An 18,740-nucleotide genomic window follows, 5' to 3' on the forward strand; every position below is an offset into this window, starting at 1 on the left:
ATGTTGCCTTAATAATGTGAAACTACAGGCAGGCTAAATGCTGTTCATTTTACATAACCTATTTAGGTCTGACTGTGTCAATGACTGCTAGAAATGCCATGTACTGGGATGCACACTCGGATAAGTTATTAAAGGATAGTCATCCAACGTCGTTACATTTTCCTGAGAAGTAAAATCAAACGAGAGAAAACACGATAATTTAAACACCCAGAGGGTAAGTTTATATGCCAATAACGATTTACAGTGTTCTCTTCACGTTTACGCAAGATAAAAAGAATATAAATTCACATAAAAAACGCAGATTCGAGCTTTAACGTTCCCTTTGCCTCGTGTTGAGATCGCCCACGTCACCTTAACATAGTACACCAGTGCTGTGCAATTTGCAGATTTTTTTGTCATCTTTCAACGATGCACATTTTCGTTGCAATAAGCGATGTTAAATTGTGTGTATATATACACACACATATATAATTGATATTAAACATTAAAATAACACAGCAACTTGAGGATTGTACCTGCTCCCCTAAAACATTTACATTTTCTTAAAAAAAATTTTTGTATGATATGTGAAGTTGCGAAAAAGAAGTATAAATCTGCCTCCACCACCCCCCCAAACGCTGCACAGCGTGTATGCAAAATCAAAACACCTTCACCATTCATGTTTCCCCTTTTCAAAATCCACCATGTTCAAGGTCTTCAAGGACCGGTGGGGACCCTTGGCAGAAACTCGAGACTCAGGACCTAGCTAAAATTTTATTACACACATCACACCCCAGGTGTCACGTCATGGAAATCTGCATTCGCACATCTGCAGCGTGCCGGGAGGGCAGGGCACGCATGGAGCGCCCGGTGCTCCACGCTTGGTTTCCGCGGCGTCCAATCAGACGATGATCTTCTTGACGTAGTTGCGCACGTTGACGTGGAGCTGCTTTGAGGTGGCGGAGAATATTTCGGTGGCCAGGGCCCTGGTCTCCTCTGACCCGCCCTGCAGGGCTCGATACACGGGCAGCGTGTACTTCTGCTTCCCCTGAGGAACCAGGCGGGGGGGGGGGAACCATTCAGTACCAAAACATTCCCACTTTACAGAGACACACACACTGAATAATAAATAACATCTATAACAAGAAATAAGATCTAAGATGTACGGATAAGATTTAGTTCAGTGGTAACCAACCCTATTCCTGGAGATCTACCATCCTGCAGGTTTTCACACATACCATAATTTGGCACACCTGACTCTAGTAATTAGCAGCTACACAAGATCTCCAGCTGTTGAATGGCGTGAGCTTTGTTAGGGTTAAAATGAAGAGCTAGAGGACGGTAGACCTCCGGGAACAGGGTTGGTTACCACTGTGCAATGAAAAGCCACAGAGGTACAGTGAAAAGCATGGGATTGGGATTAGGATCCGGGATTAAGACTCCCACAGAATTAGGGGCCCCCCCAAACTGCTCATTTGGGGGCTCTACCCTGTTCTGCTAACCTGGCAGCTGAGGAAGTCCCGGACGTGTGCGTATCCAGGCTGGTACTGGTTCTTCGCCACCATCTGGGCCCAGCGAAGGCGCAGTTCCGCGTTGCTGGACTTGATGATGTGGGGATATTTCTCCACCATCTTCTCGATGTTGCCTGTTACCGTCGGCAGCAGAAAAACAGGAAAAAGGACTCAGAGCAGGTCATTTCTCGGATTCTTCACCGTTATTGCCCTACTCAGAACTGTCTACCAAGTAAAAAAATATAATCTATTTAGTCATGTATAGCATAGCACCCAAACCAATCCTTCCCATTTAAATAAATCAGGGTATTAATATTTGGAAGCTATCCTCGACACTTGGTCCTTGGACCGCTTCATAGTAGCCAGTTATAGGAATTTATGGACGCCATTTTTATTTTCCTTTCTTGTTTAGTTTTTATTGCTCCGTTGCCAAGGTACCATTGCTTACAGAGACACAATTTCTGCTGCCAAAATTTCTAAAATGGGTGCTTATTCCAGAATTAACCTTGCATCACTGGAACAGATATTCGTGTGTGACTAGAAGGTGAGCTATAAACCTTAAAGTCCTGCATGTGTGATAGTGTTCCCACGGTACCAAACAATGGCCTGTCAAAGAAAGTTTAATTACCATCTGGTGGTGTAATGGGTGCACTGACTACTGCAGAGTGAAATCTGCCATATCTAGAGCCATGTTTGGTTCACTTGCCCTCAGGAGACACTTGTGTTTCTAGGCTTCGCTGGCCAGCCCTACCTCCGGGCAAAGGGGACCTTTCCAGTATCTTCTCCAGCAAGTAGACGATCTGGTAGGTCTTCCAGGGGTGGATGTCCACCTGAGAGATGGCCCCCATGTCCAGGTGCTCCGCAGCCCAGAGTTGGGCCAGGTGCTCGGCCGGCTCCATGAGGCTTTGGCCAGGGGACAGGTCGGGCAGGTAGGGGGGCCACCCGGGCACATTCAGCCACTTCTCAAACTCTAACCCTGTGGGGGAGTTACCAAAGGGACAGGGGGTGGAGCCAGAATTACACACACACACACACACACGCGCGCATGCATGCACACACTCTCAGGCACGCACACAAACACTCACGCACACACACTTTCACACGCATATGCATGCACACACAGACTCACGCACGTATGCACACACTCTCAGGCACGCACACTAACACTCACGCACATACACTTTCACACGCATACACGCATACACGCACACACACACGCGCACACACACACACACACACACACACACACACACACACACACACACACACACAAATTCCAATGCAGTTGTCAAAGCGTGCACATCACGGCTCAATGCATCATTATCTTATCCGTGTACCTTCAGTCTTATGGGCTCCCTTCTTTTTCAGTTCAGGGAAATAATCCAAGTAGAACTCCAGGGCGTCCTCCGCAATTATGCTGCGGAATTTAAACTTCTCAACATAGGCCTGCAGGGACAACATTTACACAAATACATTACATTACAGGCATTTAGCAGATGCTCTTATCCACAGCATCAAGTTCCACAATTTAGCATCTTTACATAATATCCATTTATACTGCTGATTATAACTGAGGCAATTCAGGTTCAGCACCTGGCTCAAGGGCACAATGCCAGTGTTCTACCCGGGAATCAAACCTGCACCTTTATCTCACGAGGTTAGGTTAGGTTACCCGTTATACTACACTGCAGTAGTACCATGGTAAGCATGGTCTTCCAGCACTGAATTTCTCCTGCAGGTACCCGTGTGGAGATCTGACTGCCCGTGAAAAGACTGGCATACCCTGAGGAAAGCGTCGAAGCGACTCTGACCGCCCGCCAGGTGCGCCAGGTAGGAGACGAAGCAGAAGCCCTTCTCATATGGCGTCTCGTTGTAGGTGTCATCAGGATCCACACCTGTGGAGTGCAGGTGGGACTTTAAGAAATGGTACGCGCTGAAGAATCACCACAAGCGACGACAAGGCACAAGAGTGATGACGAAAAACCACCCCAAAACGTTTTGCCAGCGTCCTTATGACACAATACCCCCCTGTACCCATTTCAAGTTTTGATTGGCTGGCCGGTTCCTGTCCCTGATTGGCAGACCTGGCTCGATTTTGACGCGCAGCTTGTTGAGCGGATGATCCTCCCCGGTGTTGTCCATGTGCTGACGAAGCAGGACTCTTCCTGTAGCCGCCTCCAGGCTGGTGTAGGCCTCGCCTGTGAGCACACGCACGCACACACGCAGCCACACACACACACGCACAGGCAGCCACACACACACACGCATATGCACACACGCACACGCACGCATACACGCAGCCACATTCAGCCACACAGATGGAGACAAACACCAGAACCCAGAAACTTGAGTCAGAACAGTGTAATGAAACCGTGGAAAGATGTGGATAACAAAAAAAAAACCCCACTAATTTTCAGCAATGGACTAAAACCTCAGCTTAGAGAGAAAGGAATAAAAAAGAGCTACTAGAAGAACTACTGAACTTCTACACGGGGAAAACGTTTAAGTACCCTGCCCCCCCAATGGTGCACATCTGTAGAATTAGGAGTTGAATGTTGAGAGTGGAGGATGAACCTCGCTGCCTCACCGTGGATCTCCTTGAGGACGCGGCGCTGGGCGTACATGGTGAAGCCCTCGTTGAGCCAGAAGTCCCCCCAGGTGGCGTTGGTCACCAGGTTGCCGAACCAGCTGTGGCAGATCTCGTGCACGATGACGTCGGCCAGCGACCGGTCCCCGGCCAGCAGGCAGGGCGTGACGAAGGTGAGGCAGGGGTTCTCCATCCCGCCGAACGGGAAGGACGGGGGCATGAAGAGCACGTCGTACCTGCGCACACGACGCACGAGTCACCAACCCACACCCCTCACTAACCCTAACCCTAACCCTAACCCCTCACGCACCCCTCCCGAAAACCACTACACCCTTCCTCACCAACCCACACCGCTCACTAACCCCTACCGAAAACCACCACACCCTTCCTCACCACTCACGCACCCCTACCGAAAAACACCACACCCTTCCTCACCAACCCACACCCTCACGCACCCCTACCAAAAAACACTACACCCCTCACCAAAACACACACCAACCCACCACCCCTACCAAAAAACTAACCTTCCTCACAACCCACACCCTCACGCACCCCTACCAAAAACACCACACCTTCCTCACCAACCCACACCCCTCACGCACCCCTACCGAAAACCACAACCCTTCCTCACCAACCCACACCCTCACGCACCCCTACCAAAAACACCACACCCCTCACCAACCCACACCCCTCACGCACCCCTACCAAAAACCTCCACACCCTTCCTCACCAACCCACACCCCTCACGCACCCCTACCAAAAACACCACACCCTCACCAACCCACACCCCTCACGCACCCCTACCGAAAACCACTACACCCTTCCTCACCAACCCACACCCCTCACGCACCCCTACCGAAAACCACTACACCCTTCCTCACCAACCCACACCCCTCACGCACCCCTACCAAAACACCACACCCTCACCAACCACACCCCTCACGCACCCCTACCAAAACCTCCACACCTTCCTCACCAACCACACCCTCAGCACCCCTACAAAAACACCACACCCTCACACCAACCCCTCACGCACCCTACCGAAAACCACTACACCCTTCTCACACCCACACCCCTCACCACCCCTACCAAAACCACTACACCCTTCCTCACCAACCCACCCCCTCACGCACCCTACCGAAAACACCAACCCTTCCTCCACCCAACCCTCCGCACCCCTACCAAAAACCAGAAGGACCTGCATCGCTCAGGGATACCTCTTCATACCCTTACCGAAAAGCACAACGCCCTTCCTCACCAACCCGCACCCCTCTCACGCACGCTTACTGAAAAGCACAACGCCCTTCCTCACTCAACCACACCCCTCACGCACCCCTGCCGAAGAGGGGGCCGGCTACGCACCTTCCCCACAGGTACGGTCCGAACAGCTTCTCGGCCGTGGCGAGGAACTCCTCGATCACCCCGTCGTACTCCTGCTTGGCCGCCTGTAGCAGGCCCGGCTCGGTCCACACTCGGGTCCTGCAAGAGAGTCACACACACCGCTGGAACCTCAGGTCGCCCCGAACGGCCGCTCCACCACATCACCCGGGGCTACAGTCACTAAAGAGTGATTCTTCTGAGGGCCAGAAATATTTTCCAAAGTCCTACTTGATTCAAAAAAAAAAAATTTTATTTATTTTTTTTAATTAAAAATAAAAAAAACCGAAACAGGTGTAATATGAGCCAGACATCACTGCGACAGCAATTTTCCCTAAACAAAGAGATTATGAAAATGTCTTTCAGCAGCAAAAAAACACTTCCCTGAACTTTCCCTGAGGAAAGAAGAGCAAACACAAGGCATCGCAAAGTTTCCCCGCCCGAGAGAAATGTAAGGGTTACAGTCCATATCAGTGCCGTGCATCTTTTACCAGGTCTATAAAGCGACCTGCTAGTTTCTCTCTCCACAATTCACACTGATAAGACGGTTCAAGGGTCGCTGGAGTAACGTGTAGAATCAGGAACACGGCTGCAACCGATGTTCCGGGATATTGAATGCCAAGGCTCTGCAGTTGGGCTTTACCATCTAGCAGCTGGCTAGCTGCTAACGTGCAAGACGATAAAGGCAGCTACAGAGCCTTGTTCGCTACCTTCATAGCCGATAAAGCTACATTAAAAAGGCTTGTGGCCGACCGACCGAACAACAGCTGTTGAGGCAGGCCGCAGAATTCCGGAACCCTAGCAGAACACACAAACACACACGCACACGCACACGCACACGCACACGCACACGCACACTCACACTCACACTCACACTCACACTCACACTCACACCCACACCCACACCCACACCCACACCCACACTCACACTCACACTCACACCCACACCCACACCCACACGCACACGCACACGCACACCCACACGCACACCCACACGCACACGCACACGCACACGCACAGGCTGCCACGCACTCCCACCCTCCCGTCTCATCCTCGTAGGCTCTCACCTGGGTCCCACCTGCGCGGAGACCAAGTCCCCCACAGCCAGCGCCACCAGGTAGGAGGGGATGGGCTGCTCCATGGAGAACAGGAAGCTGTTGTCCGACTTCCTGTGCTCCGAACTGCTGGCGCTCATGACCGCGGTGAAGCCCTCTGGCACCTGCCCCCCCGAGAGAAACGACACAGCCGAGCCACAAGGGGGGGTCAGCCGGCAGTTTAATATTTACATTTCACACACATCAGCGCAGGTATTAATCCAGTTACACGATCCTCACAACAGGACCTGAGTCCCGCTTTCACTAAGCAGGGCTGCAGCAGAGTACAACTGCGCTGAGTAAAACCCGAAACCCGCCTGAGTCCCAAAAGAGCCGTTTCGGGTTTTACTCAGCGCAGTTATCCAGCTGACTGTAATCCTGCTTCATGAAATACACCCCCCCTCCCCCCTCCCCAGGTGGTCTTACCGCAGTTGACAAAATAGTAATATGACCACATTACTGGTGTGTGCCTCGACCACACCTGTTGTCCTTGCGTTAAGAAAGCGAGACCCTGCTGCTCTGTGGCCTTCTGCTGCAGGTGACCGGTCACAGGTGACCGGCCGCAGGTAACCGGTCACAGGTGACCGGCCGCAGGTAACCGGTCACAGGTGACCGGTCACAGGCAACCGGTCACAGGCTCACCTTGACACAGGCGGAGTAGGAGCTCTTAACCGCCGGGGTGTCGAAGCAGGGAAAGAAGGAGCGGTTGAGCACCGCCTGGCCCTGGGTGAAGACGTAGGGCTTCACCCTCCCGGCCGTCTGCTCGGGGTCCAGCCAGCACACCTGCAGCAGGTGGAGAGAGCGCAGGGCCAGAGTGAGCGGCAGCGGTTTACCTGCACTGAGGCCGAGTAGGTGGTCTTCACCGCGGGCGTGTGGAAGCCCGGGAAGAGGCTCCTGTTGCGGACGGGGAAGCCGCAGGTGTACAGGTACGGCTTCTCTTTCCCAGAGGTCTGGGCTGGGTCCAGCCAGGACATCTAAACACACGCCGAGGTTTCAGGCGTAAAAGAGGAAGGCGCCCTTTGCGAGAAATTACACGAAAGGGCCACCGTTCGCTTCACCTCAGCATGCAGGAAAAGGCTGAGCATGCAAACGAATGACCGGCTTGGTAAGAAAAGAGGGATCATTTTGCTGAAGTGAAAGTAAAACCAAAAATATTTACTTCCTAAGTTTCTTTTTATAATAAAAAGAATGCATATGCTTGTTTACAATTCTACTATAATCTACTTTTTAAACATATTTACTTGCTTATAAGAAATTTTAATTTTATACTTATCTCCGTAACTCTCGTTTAGCAACATCTGGAAAATCCACTAGGACTTGAAGGGTGTGAATAAACTAATCTGATACAGTAATGAAAAAAACATACGTTTATTTGCACTAATAATTACTATAAAATATACTTGGTGATATATTCGTTCTGGACAGGATAAGTGTCGTGGGTTTAAATTGGAGGAAGATGTTCTTTGTCTTACCCCTGGTCCGTCCGAAGCCTCATACTTCACCGATAAACGGAATTCATCTTCGCTCTTCCATGGTGAAGGAAATTTCACAATCAATGTTGACCCGTAACTTGTAAAGTCTCGTGTAAGAAATTCAACTTTCGTCCATTCCGAGTTGTCTTTCCCGCGGCTGAATGATACTTCTTGCAGCCCAAGTGAGGGGTGAATATCTAGAAGCAGCTCGCGCTGGGAATCCTGAATGCATTTCACTTGTAAAATCTCGTTTCCTCGCAATTTTTTCTGCTCGAAATCAATGTCCAGGTCCAGGTGGAAGTGTCGGATCTGGAACTGCCGGAAGCTGGAAGACGTCGCCACATCTTCAGCCTTGTCTGAAAACAAAGTCTGAGAGTGATCCATTTCTAAAGCGTGACACAAGCGTTTTAATTCAGGACGTATTTGAACTGAACGGAAGCGTCGAAGCGCTTATGTATTATTGCTGATAGTGCACTGTGTACGCTCCCCATACGTAAGCCGCCGTGACACGCCACGCCACGCAACCCCTCTCGCGGTAATTTTGAAAACACGTTTTAAATTATGCTGTAAACAGGAAATTTACATAGGACTAGGTCACAAAGATTTGTCTGGGAGGCTGGACATCTACATTGAAATGTTGTACTTGTAAACGAGTGTATATTCCCGTACATCCTCCATATGTACAAGACCCATTACACCCAGCCGCTGCCTCGTTCAGTGAGACCAACTTAATGGGCACGGTGTTCAGACCATAGACATGTACATGTCTATGGTTCAGACGGGATGCCTTGGTATTATGTTTAGTATGCTTCCCTACCGTGTCCTTTTGACTGCGCTAGGTGTAAATCTACCCTTCCACTTTAAAATCAGGTGAGAGATTGCGAACGCAGGCTCCCACTTCCAGAAACTGTCTCTTCATTGGTTTGTAAAGTGCAAAACTTTAAAAGACATTTACGTTACAATTCAAAAGTTATAAAGAATAACAAGTCAGGAACAAATGACTAAGAACTACAAAATGATTACAAATGTTTCCTGACAATAAAAAGACTTTAATTCTTTTTAATAAAAATAACAGCTTCTAAATCCACGCTTAACTTACACCCATTAATAGCCTATCTCGTAGAACAAAACGTGAAAATCCCTTATGCTGACGTTCATCACAGACCTTGTTTTCGGGATTTACACAGCTGACTTGGTAAGCCTGTTTCGTTAAATACCCCCCCCCCCTGTTCTCTCATTCTGAAAAAAAATAAAAGAAAAGCTTTTGACAAAAACTGAAGCTGGAAGAGTTTAGCTGTGACTGCATAATTAGGACACGGTGACATTTGATTTTACTTGGCACAGTTCCAGTATTCCAAATTTAATCGTGTAAAATAGCGCCCTCTAGTGTGAAAACGCCACAAAAAAAAAAGCTTACTGCACCGGGTATTCCCAGGCGGTCTCCCATCCAAGTACTAACCAGGCCCGACCCTGCTTAGCTTCCGAGATCAGACGAGATCGGGCGTTTTCAGGGTGGTGTGGCCGTAAGCGAAGAAAGCAGCAGCCAAAGCCGCTTAAATAGTTGCCGATGCAAAGCGACAGACCTCCAAAAAAGTTCCTTCCGTCAAATTTTGGCAAATTTCATTTACGCATTGACATTTGCTTCGTAGTTTTAGGACGCGACGTCTAGCCCGGACAAAACGCGCAGGCGCTAACGAGTGCATTCTGCTTTTTCACCGCAACATCAGTGGTGAAAAGCAGAATGTACTCGTTCACGCCTGCTTATTGTGTCCGGGCAAGACGTCGTGTTTTGTGTGAATTGTGAAGAAAACGAAGAAAAATGAGTAAATAAAGCCTAAGTGCCAAAAGTTGACGGAAGGAACTTTTTTGGAGGTCAGTCGCTTTGCAACGGCAACTATTTAAGCGGCTTTGGCTGCTGCTTTCTTCGCTTACGGCCACACCACCCTGAAAACGCCCGATCTCGTCTGATCTCGGAAGCTAAGCAGGGTCGGGCCTGGTTAGTACTTGGATGGGAGACCGCCTGGGAATACCAGGTGCAGTAAGCTTTTTTGCGTTTTGACACAGGAGGCCGCTATTTAGTGTGGTATCAGATACGATTTATTATTGATATCGTTAGTGGTAGTAGTAAAAATAATAGTAATAATAACTCTTATAATGCTCCTTACAAACATGAAAATGCAGCGAAACGTAGCCTATAGTACAATATAGCACGAAAGATAACTATAAGATGCAGTATTAAAAACGGATTGAAATTATTAATTTCTTTTTGAAGAGAAATTAACCGGTATCAAGTCATAATTTTACGGTCATTGTCAAATCAACAATTTAATGCATCTTTTTTGTAACTTTTTTTTTTACAAAACATAACTATGCTATAGCTTGCTTAAATTTCCGTCGTAAGGTTTTTTTTTTTCAGAATGAGAGAACAGAAGTTACGTGAACGATTCTCTGGCGCGCAGTTTGTGTTTTAGCGAATTCGCCAAATGTGTGCGTATTAAATAGTAAGTCTCGAGGTTGTGCTTCTGTTATTTTCATTATACTGGTAGTTAGTTTGGGTTTTGCTGTAACTTCAGCTCGGATGGAGAGTAAATTTGAGGAGCGTCACAGATCTGCGCACATGCGCAGTGTGAGTCTGTCATGCAGCTTTCTCTTGTTACTGTAATGTTTTCTGTTGCAAACCTTCCGAATTACGCAGAATACAAGTGAAATGACATACGACCGTATACTGAGCATTTCATTTTCATCGTCTTTGCTCTCAACAAGGAATATTGTATTCAATATTTTGTTTACCTCTCACTTCTTCCTGTATAGACGATTCTTAAAATATTGCCCTCATGGCATTATGGGAAATATTTTTAAAATTGTATTTGTATATGAAAATATAAATAACGAGCACCAGTATTTTGGCGTCTTTAATGAAATCGGCCAATGTCAACAATCGTAATTCTGTGGCATCGGGAGCTGAGCTAGTGAAAGATGTGATACCCGTCTGTGTGATAGATGTGGTGTGGAGTGGGTAGCCGTCAGGAAATGTGTACAACTCATACTTACCTGGCAGGGGAGATACCATGATCAAGAAGGTGGTTCACCCAGGGCGAGGCTCAGCCATTGCACTCTGGTTGTGCTGACCCCTGCGAATTCCCCAAATGTGGGAATCTCGACTGCATAATTTCTGGTAGTGGGGGACTGCGTTCGCGCTCTCCCCTGATATTCTGGTATGAAAAATAGTTAAGTATTATTAACAGTTACTTGGCCTTAGGCGTTCCTATGACTAACTCAGAGACGTGTAGGATGTAAGGGGATTAATGTAATGAAATGAATGCGTGTGTGTTGTGATGTACTGTTGGTTCCGTCCATGCAAACTTTACTTGTACTTGAAATATTTGTAACATGGGAATACCGGGTGCTGTAGTCTTTTTCGCGTTTTCACACAGTAGGACGCTATTTAGCAAGATAAATCACATAAGTCAGATATCAATCTTTTATGAGGTCAGAGCATTCAGAAGTTTGTAAAGTGAGAATCTGTGGTGGTCATTGTAGTTCCTTCTTAAAACAGAGATTATGCATGCACACTCCAAAAACCTAATGGTACAGGGTCAGAATGTTACACAAAAGATTCCCCAATGAAAACTCAACCTCTTAACTCAGAGGTGGGCAGCAAGGACTGTGTCCGTTTTTGATTTTCATGCTAATGTTTGGTCTTAATTAGCCATATCATTTACACAATATTTTATTTTAGATACATTTTTTTGATAAGCGCAAAAGTGACCGTCAAAAGACTTCGTGTGCCTATATGAAATGTTTTACTGTGATCTAATCTGCAGTCAATCTAGTGTTCGTGTGTGCAGCTAGTTAGCCAGTTTAGCCAGGGTAATTGGTGGAAACGAGAACCCGCAGGGCTGGAATTGCCCACCCCTGCATTAACTTAGGCTCCGAAGAAAAAGCGACATTTTATTTAATCGTTCTAGTTTGGTTCGGTTCCCTGCAGGTCTTCACCACAAAGAGTAGTATTAGCTATCTGCGCCTACCCCAAGGTATGGAACATGTTTTAAATCACCTTAAACACAGGATTCGCTGGAACAAAACAACAATGTCAGACACACGGGGGTATAACAGGTCCAGGATTGAAAACCACTGTGTTGTGGGGCTGTTGCTTTACTTCCGTAACTATTTAAACAGTATTGGCTCGCTAATCTTTCGCTTACGGCCACACCACCCTGAAAACGCCCGATCTCATCTGATCTCGGAAGCTAAGCAGGGTCGGGCCTGGTTAGTACTTGGATGGGAGACCGCCTGGGAATACCAGGTGCAGTAAGCTTTTTTTGTTGACGTTTTCACACTAGAGGGCGCTATTTTACAGGAAATTGACTCCATATATCTGTGCTAAGTAAAATCAAATGTCACCGTGTCCGAATTATACAGCCACAGCTAATGCTTCCAGCATCAGCTTGGTTCAGTTTCTGTCAAAGCTTCTCTTTTCTTTTTCAGAATGACAGCAGGGGGGTATTTCACGAAACAGGCTTACGGAGTCAGCTGTGTAACTGCGCCGAGTGAAAACCAGGAACAACTCGTTTTACTTCAGTCCACGTTCCTGATTCGGGAGGGCTCCAGGTTTTCCTCGGTGCAGTTATCCGGTTAAAAAAGCTGAATTTACTCGTTGGCGCCTGCTCGTTTTGTCCGGGCTAGACGTCGCGTCTTAAAACTGTGAAGCAAATGTCAACGCGTAAATGAACCCAAAACACCAAAATTTGACGGAAGCAACTTTGTTAAGAGGCCAGTCACATTGCAACGGCAACTATTTAAGCGGCTTTGGGTACTGCAGCCTTCGCTTACGGCCACACCACCCTGAAAACGCCCGATCTCGTCTGATCTCGGAAGCTAAGCAGGGTCAGGCCTGGTTAGTACTTGGATGGGAGACCGCCTGGGAATACCAGGTGCAGTAAGCTTTTTTTTGGCGTTTTCACACTAGAGGGCGCTATTTTATTAGATAAAATATTGTAACTGTGCAAACTAAAATTAAACGTCATCCTGTCCCAATTTATGTAGTCACAGCTAAAAGCGTATTTCACGTAGCAGGCTTACCGACTTAGCTGTGTACCTGCGCCAAGTAAAACCCGTCCATGTTCCTGATTCGGGAGGGCTCCACGGTTTCCTCTGTGGGCTGTTACCTCACTGGTGTGTTAATATTTTAATTAAATTACGATTTACTTTTTTCTTTCAGGTCTGTGTTAGAAGTGTCATGCAGTGGTCTGCACAAAATGTAGGGAGGTGGGACAGCAGGTGGAGGTGTGCCCCAATGGCAGGAAAGGTAATTTGGGTGGGAAGTCCTCACACCCGTTTTGTGATTGTCCTGATCCTTCTGTGAACAGAGCAAGAACGGATAGAGCTAGAGCTCAGGTTCGAAGGGAAGAAGAGAAAGAGAAAACCGGGAAGTCACAAGACGAGGCTCAGAAAAAAGATGGCGGGCAGACCAGGGCAAAGGACAACACTCAGGATGGGTCACGGGGGGGGGGGTTCAGGAGAAGGAAGGGGGAAGTTCAGGAGGAGAGAGGGAAGGAGAGAAGGAGGGGGTGAAGGATGGAAAGGAGGAGGGTGGGGAGAAGGGAGCTCGAGAGAGAGTGCAGGGAGGAGAGAAGGAGGGTGTTAAGGAAGGAGGTCAGGTGAGGATTCAGGAGGAGGCTCAAGAGGGGACACAGGAAGGATTTAAAGCATTAGCTCAGGAGGAGGAGAAGGAGAGCATATCAGAGGAGGAAGGGGGAGGTTTGTCTGGTTGGTCTTAGGATAGGGTCCCCTACTCACTTCAAACACACACCTTTTGTTTATTTTGTTTATTTGATTTGGCACGCACTGCATCATTAACAACGTGCAGCAGTCCCCCCCCCTCACCAGAAGACCATTCGACAGGAAGGGGCGGGGTACAACTGAGTTTGTGCGCCAAAATTTGAAGAGCCAAACGGACGGAGCTGAGAAGGCATTTTTGGATTTATTTTGGAAAGCGCTATTCGGGAAAAAGTGTCACGAAAATAGAGACCTAGAGACGGGTTTGTGTTCCTGGTGGCCTTTTGGAGGGGTAGCTCAGGCCCGCAGACTCCACAAAGCAAGGGAATGCAACAAGGGGCAGACTGTTGTCTTCTTTCACCAAAATAAAGGCAGACTTAATTGGTTTCCAAGAGTGCGGGTTGACCTTCCAGGCATCATATAAAAAGTGGTGACCATAAACGTCAGGAGCATCAAGACGGAACAGAAGGCGCAGATGGTTCCATCTTACTTGGCCAAAATAAAGGCAGATTTAATTTGTTTACAGGTGTGTGGGTTGCCCTTCCAGGCATCTCACAAAAAGTGGGAGGAAAAGTGGAAGCGTGGGCCCTCCTTATGGAGCGGGTCAAACGAAAACCGTTCGGATGGTGTAGCCTTTTTAGTGCACGGTAGTCGGGTGGAGGTGATGGGGGAACACGGAAGTGATCCCTGGGAGATGTTTGGCTTTGGTGACGTAACATTTGAAGCTGCAAATGTTGGGATCCATACAGGTGGGATCCATTTCACAGGGGGGCCCCGTACCTGCTGGGGAGGGAGCCTTGGTTGGTTTTAGGAGATTTTAATTGAGTCCTGGAGAGGGAGGGTCGTAAGGGAGCTGGAGATGATTTTAGAGTGGATAAGACTTCTGTTTATTTGAAGAATATTTTACAGGATTTTAAATTGATGTTTTAAAATCTATTTATCCGAATGAGGAAGGTTTTACTTTGGGTAGTTTGGATGGGTCCCGTGCATCCAGGGTTGATTTTATTTTTTGTAGGGAATTAGCTGGCACTAAGGTCAGCTTATAACCAGTTTTATTTTTTTCAGATCACCTTTTAATGAGGTGTGACTTGGTGATGAAAGGGGAAGTCGAGATGGGACCTGGGTTATGGAAATTAAATTGCCTTTTACTAGAGAAGGAGAGGGTACTGGAGGGTTTTAGGCAAGAATATGCAAAATGGCAAACATGCCAAGATTTATATAGCTCACGAGCGGAGTGGTGGGAAAACATGAAATTGAAAATTAGTTTTCTTTACCAGCCCCAATAAAAGAGTGGGGGGGGTTGCAGAAAAGATTAGATACACTACACTAATACAGGGAGGGTTTGATTTTCGGGAGGAGATGGAGGAGGTAAAACGCAGGACGGTAGAGAAAGCAGAGTAGTCGCTCAGTGATTTTTATATTTTTGCTTTTGTAAAAAGGGGAAGTGGAGGATCTGAAGAATTGGCGGCCGATGACCCTTTTAAATTGCGTTTTGAAACTGTATAGCAAAATTTTAACTTTAAGAATGAAGAGGGTTTTAGAGAATGTGATAGACCCGGATCAAACCTGTGCTGTGCCAGGAAGGAGGATCACGGACAGCGTGGTGCTGGTGAGTGACAGAAACATTCGACTTGCGGTATTAAATTCAGATTTTGAAAGAGAGGGCATATTGCCACCACGTCGTCATCTGCCTCTACATCACTCGTCGTCCTCATCTGGTCCCCTCACACTCAGTGACATCAGAGAAGACGGACCGAGTCCAGCGGAGGGGGTGGTTCAGCCTGGCCAGCCTGACCCAGCTGAGGACGACGAGGCGTACGAGTGATGTAGAGGTAGATGACGACGTGGTGGTTGCTGCCCTACCCCACATAACACTTACGACCAATGAGACCACTCAAGTTCACCCTCCGGCCTTTGCGAGTAGTTTTTCCTTTGCTTCTACCAGAATGCAATACAAGCATTTGCTATTCTTATCGTTTTAGAATTGTCTGAGTGTTGATTGATGTTGTGATGATGTGTATTGCAAATGTAAGCATTTGAACTTAACATTTTATTTTTCAACAGGAGGATGCTTGTAGTCCTAACCCACTGCCAGGATTCAGGCAGTAGGAAAGGTTCTGCTCTCTGCTGGTGGAGATTGGCCCGAGTTTGACTGGCCTGTGATTGGCCGACCAGCTGCGTTTAACAACAGAACAGCGGAGCAAGCTCATCGAAGCATGGAATGCTGTGGAAGAACACGACAAGCAACCACAGAAGTTTAATCAGCGTGTACCATCAGCCTGTTCTGCTGAGCACCGATGATCTTTGTTGACACCGCGCTCCCGCTAAGGCCCTGTTCCAGATGATCCCAGCCAAGCCTCGATGCCAGAAGGTTCCAGCCAGGCCTGTGTTCCAGAGGGCCTCTCCCAGGCCTCAGGCCGAGGGGGTCCCAGCCAGGCCCTACCTTCTTTTGAGCTCTTCCAAGCCTTGCCACTCGAAAGCTCCAGTCAGATTTCACCATCGGATGGACTGAGCCGGACCTCTGCACTGGAGAGCTCCAGTTAAGACCCCCAAGGGACAACGTCCAAACCCAGGGGCTCAGTAGGATGGCCAGGTGCTGGTTCCTACCGGTCATGCGGCTACTTCTGATAACCAAGATCTTACCAGTCCAGCCAAGGGTCGGCACCAAAAAACACCAGCTGGGGGGAGCGTTCTCAGGAAACCTGCTGGAGCCTGGCCTCTCCTTTAACTTCTGCTCAGGATACTCTTACCCGAGAGGTTGGTAGGATGGTCGAGGCAGTAGACAGGTCAGAGCTAAGCTACTCCTTACCAAAAACAAAGCAGGACTATCTCTCTCTCCCGAGGCAAAGCAAAAGGAGTAAGTCTTCCGCAAATACATTCCCTACTCTGACCTGACTATCTCAAAAGGTGTTTAAAAACAAAAAAAAAGAAAAGAAACTGCCTGACCACCTTCAACCTACAACAGAAAAATACTTGAACACAAAACTTAAACTGAAAAAGAACGTGGCAAAACATGGAAGATTAAAATTATACAAAAAACATTAGCAAGCCAGCCAAGGGAGTTAAAAAAAAAAAAAAAAGTCTCAAAAGGAGCATCAAAAAAAGGAGCCTCCAGAACTGCAGGGTCTTCAAGCTTGGGCCATCAGGGTGAACAGAGGAGAGTGTTATCAGCAATAAAGTCATCAGGTCCAGCAGATTCACCTGCAGCACCCAGACACAGGCACACAGAGACTCCACAAGAGAGGTCGCAACATGCTATACTGTTTAAAGGAGGGGACTTTTAATACAAAGGGTTAATTGGGTGGTCGACAGTAGGCTATAGTTTACTGATGTTGAAGGAAGGGGGATAAACTTTTGAATTCTGTATAGTGTCCTACTGACCTGCCTGCCCATGTCAGTCTTAACTGCATAAAGCAGTCTCTCTGGAAGCAAGTGTTTTTTTTTTCTTCCTTTCTTTTCTTTACGTACAGCGACGACAACTTCAGCATGACTCGGGTCGTCCTGTGTGCTGTACAGATTACATGCGGCGGGGTGTAAACCCTGAACTCCCTGAAGGAAAATCATAAAGCAGAAATAGCGCCCTCCTGTGTGAAAAGAGAAAAAAGCTTACAGCACCCGGTTTTACCATTTTAAAAATATTTCAGTAAATACAAGTTTTCTGTTCGTCGCATCACGAACGTTCATTTCACGACATTCAGTTCATTCTCTTACATATAACACAAGCCAATGGATGAAACACAGAAACAAACCCCGACAATAAAGCAGCCCGCAAACTGATAAGATCTATTTTTATACCAGAAAATCAGGGGAGAGCGCGAACGCAGTCCCCCACTACCAGAAATTATGCAGTCGAGATTCCCACATTTGGGGAATTCGCAGGGGTCAGCACAACCGGAGTGCAATGGCTGAGCCTCGCCCTGGGTGAACCACCTTCTTGATCATGGTATCTCCCCTGCCAGGTAAGTATGAGTTGTACACATTTCCCGACGTCTACCCACTCCACACCACATCTATCACACAGACGGGTATCACATCTTTCACTTGCTCAGCTCCCGAAGCAGCAGAATTACGGTTGTGAACATTGTGTAAACCATTACGTAAATCAGAATACCGGTGCTCGTTATTTATATTTTCACCGATAAATACAATTTTTAAAACATTTCCCATAATGCCACGCAGCATATATTTCAGGAATCACCCATACATGAAGAATCGAAAACTAAACAATAATTTAGAATACAATATTCCCTGGTAAGAGGCTATTAATATACATTTCTCACAATATACGGTCGTTTATAATTTCACATGTATTCTGTGTATATCTGTAGGTTTAAGAGAAATTACAGGAACAAGAGAAAGCTGTTTGACACACACTGCGCATGTGCGCACATGTGAAGCTCGGCAAAAGAACTCCCTCCGAGATGAAGTTAACGGCGAAACAAAATAACTTAGGCTTATGAAAACAACGGTTAAGCACATCATCGAAGCTTAGTTCACATTGAATACGCACACATATTAGGCTAACACATATTACGAACAAACTGCGAGCCAAGAACTCCGGTTCTCGCATTCCGACAGAAAAAACGTTTATAAAAAAAACGACATAAACCGAAGCCGACTTGGGTCTGAATTTTTTTTTTTTTAAACTAGCTGTGGTTGGGGAAAATAAGATGTTTTTTTTTTTACTATAATGACGGTAATTATGGCTTGATTACATTTTATTTTCCAAGTGTGAATAATACAGTTCAGTTTTCCATCTTTTACCATGCTAAATAGCGCCCTCCTATATGAAAACGGTGGTCTCTTATCCAAGTAGGCTACTGACCAAGCCCCGCGATCAAACGAGACCGGCATTTTCTGGGTGGCACTGCGTAAGCGACACCACTGCGGCAAAACCGGTTAGATAGTTAATAAAGTAATTCTGCAGCCATCCAATAGACTG

General features: G+C 47.3%; 1 protein-coding gene and 6 non-coding genes across 10 annotated transcripts in view; 4 read left to right on the forward strand and 3 right to left on the reverse strand.

The window, feature by feature from the left end:
• Positions 1-194: 194 nt before the first annotated feature.
• Positions 195-18,740, reverse strand: part of rnpep (arginyl aminopeptidase (aminopeptidase B)) — a 77,610-nt gene continuing 59,064 nt past the window's right edge. For 2 of the 4 annotated variants that reach the window (XM_064305569.1, XM_064305570.1), the window contains exons 2-11: positions 7,191-7,331; positions 6,522-6,673; positions 5,440-5,556; positions 4,078-4,313; positions 3,575-3,688; positions 3,273-3,385; positions 2,828-2,936; positions 2,242-2,466; positions 1,482-1,624; positions 195-1,027 (exon numbers count right to left, since the gene is read on the reverse strand). In XM_064305569.1, coding sequence (XP_064161639.1) covers positions 881-1,027; positions 1,482-1,624; positions 2,242-2,466; positions 2,828-2,936; positions 3,273-3,385; positions 3,575-3,688; positions 4,078-4,313; positions 5,440-5,556; positions 6,522-6,649 — 1,332 coding nt within the window. In that variant the 5' untranslated portion in view covers positions 6,650-6,673; positions 7,191-7,331 and the 3' untranslated portion in view covers positions 195-880. Of the gene's footprint in view, positions 1,028-1,481; positions 1,625-2,241; positions 2,467-2,827; positions 2,937-3,272; positions 3,386-3,574; positions 3,689-4,077; positions 4,314-5,439; positions 5,557-6,521; positions 6,674-7,190; positions 7,332-7,381; positions 7,523-8,020; positions 8,731-18,740 lie in introns of those variants that run through there. The other 2 variants (XM_064305568.1, XM_064305567.1) reach the window with 2 other exon arrangements.
• LOC135238680 (5S ribosomal RNA) lies at positions 9,431-9,549 on the reverse strand. Its single transcript, XR_010325190.1, has one exon. It is a non-coding gene; the product is annotated as a 5S ribosomal RNA (ribosomal RNA).
• Positions 9,947-10,065, forward strand: LOC135238681 (5S ribosomal RNA). Its single transcript, XR_010325191.1, has one exon. It is a non-coding gene; the product is annotated as a 5S ribosomal RNA (ribosomal RNA).
• LOC135238655 (U1 spliceosomal RNA) lies at positions 11,064-11,227 on the forward strand. Its single transcript, XR_010325169.1, has one exon. It is a non-coding gene; the product is annotated as a U1 spliceosomal RNA (small nuclear RNA).
• Positions 12,220-12,338, forward strand: LOC135238654 (5S ribosomal RNA). Its single transcript, XR_010325168.1, has one exon. It is a non-coding gene; the product is annotated as a 5S ribosomal RNA (ribosomal RNA).
• Positions 12,848-12,966, forward strand: LOC135238682 (5S ribosomal RNA). Its single transcript, XR_010325192.1, has one exon. It is a non-coding gene; the product is annotated as a 5S ribosomal RNA (ribosomal RNA).
• Positions 17,602-17,765, reverse strand: LOC135238689 (U1 spliceosomal RNA). The gene has a single exon (XR_010325197.1). It is a non-coding gene; the product is annotated as a U1 spliceosomal RNA (small nuclear RNA).

This window comes from Anguilla rostrata, chromosome 13 (genome assembly GCF_018555375.3).
Source record: "Anguilla rostrata isolate EN2019 chromosome 13, ASM1855537v3, whole genome shotgun sequence".
In the NCBI taxonomy this organism is placed as follows: domain Eukaryota; kingdom Metazoa; phylum Chordata; class Actinopteri; order Anguilliformes; family Anguillidae; genus Anguilla; species Anguilla rostrata.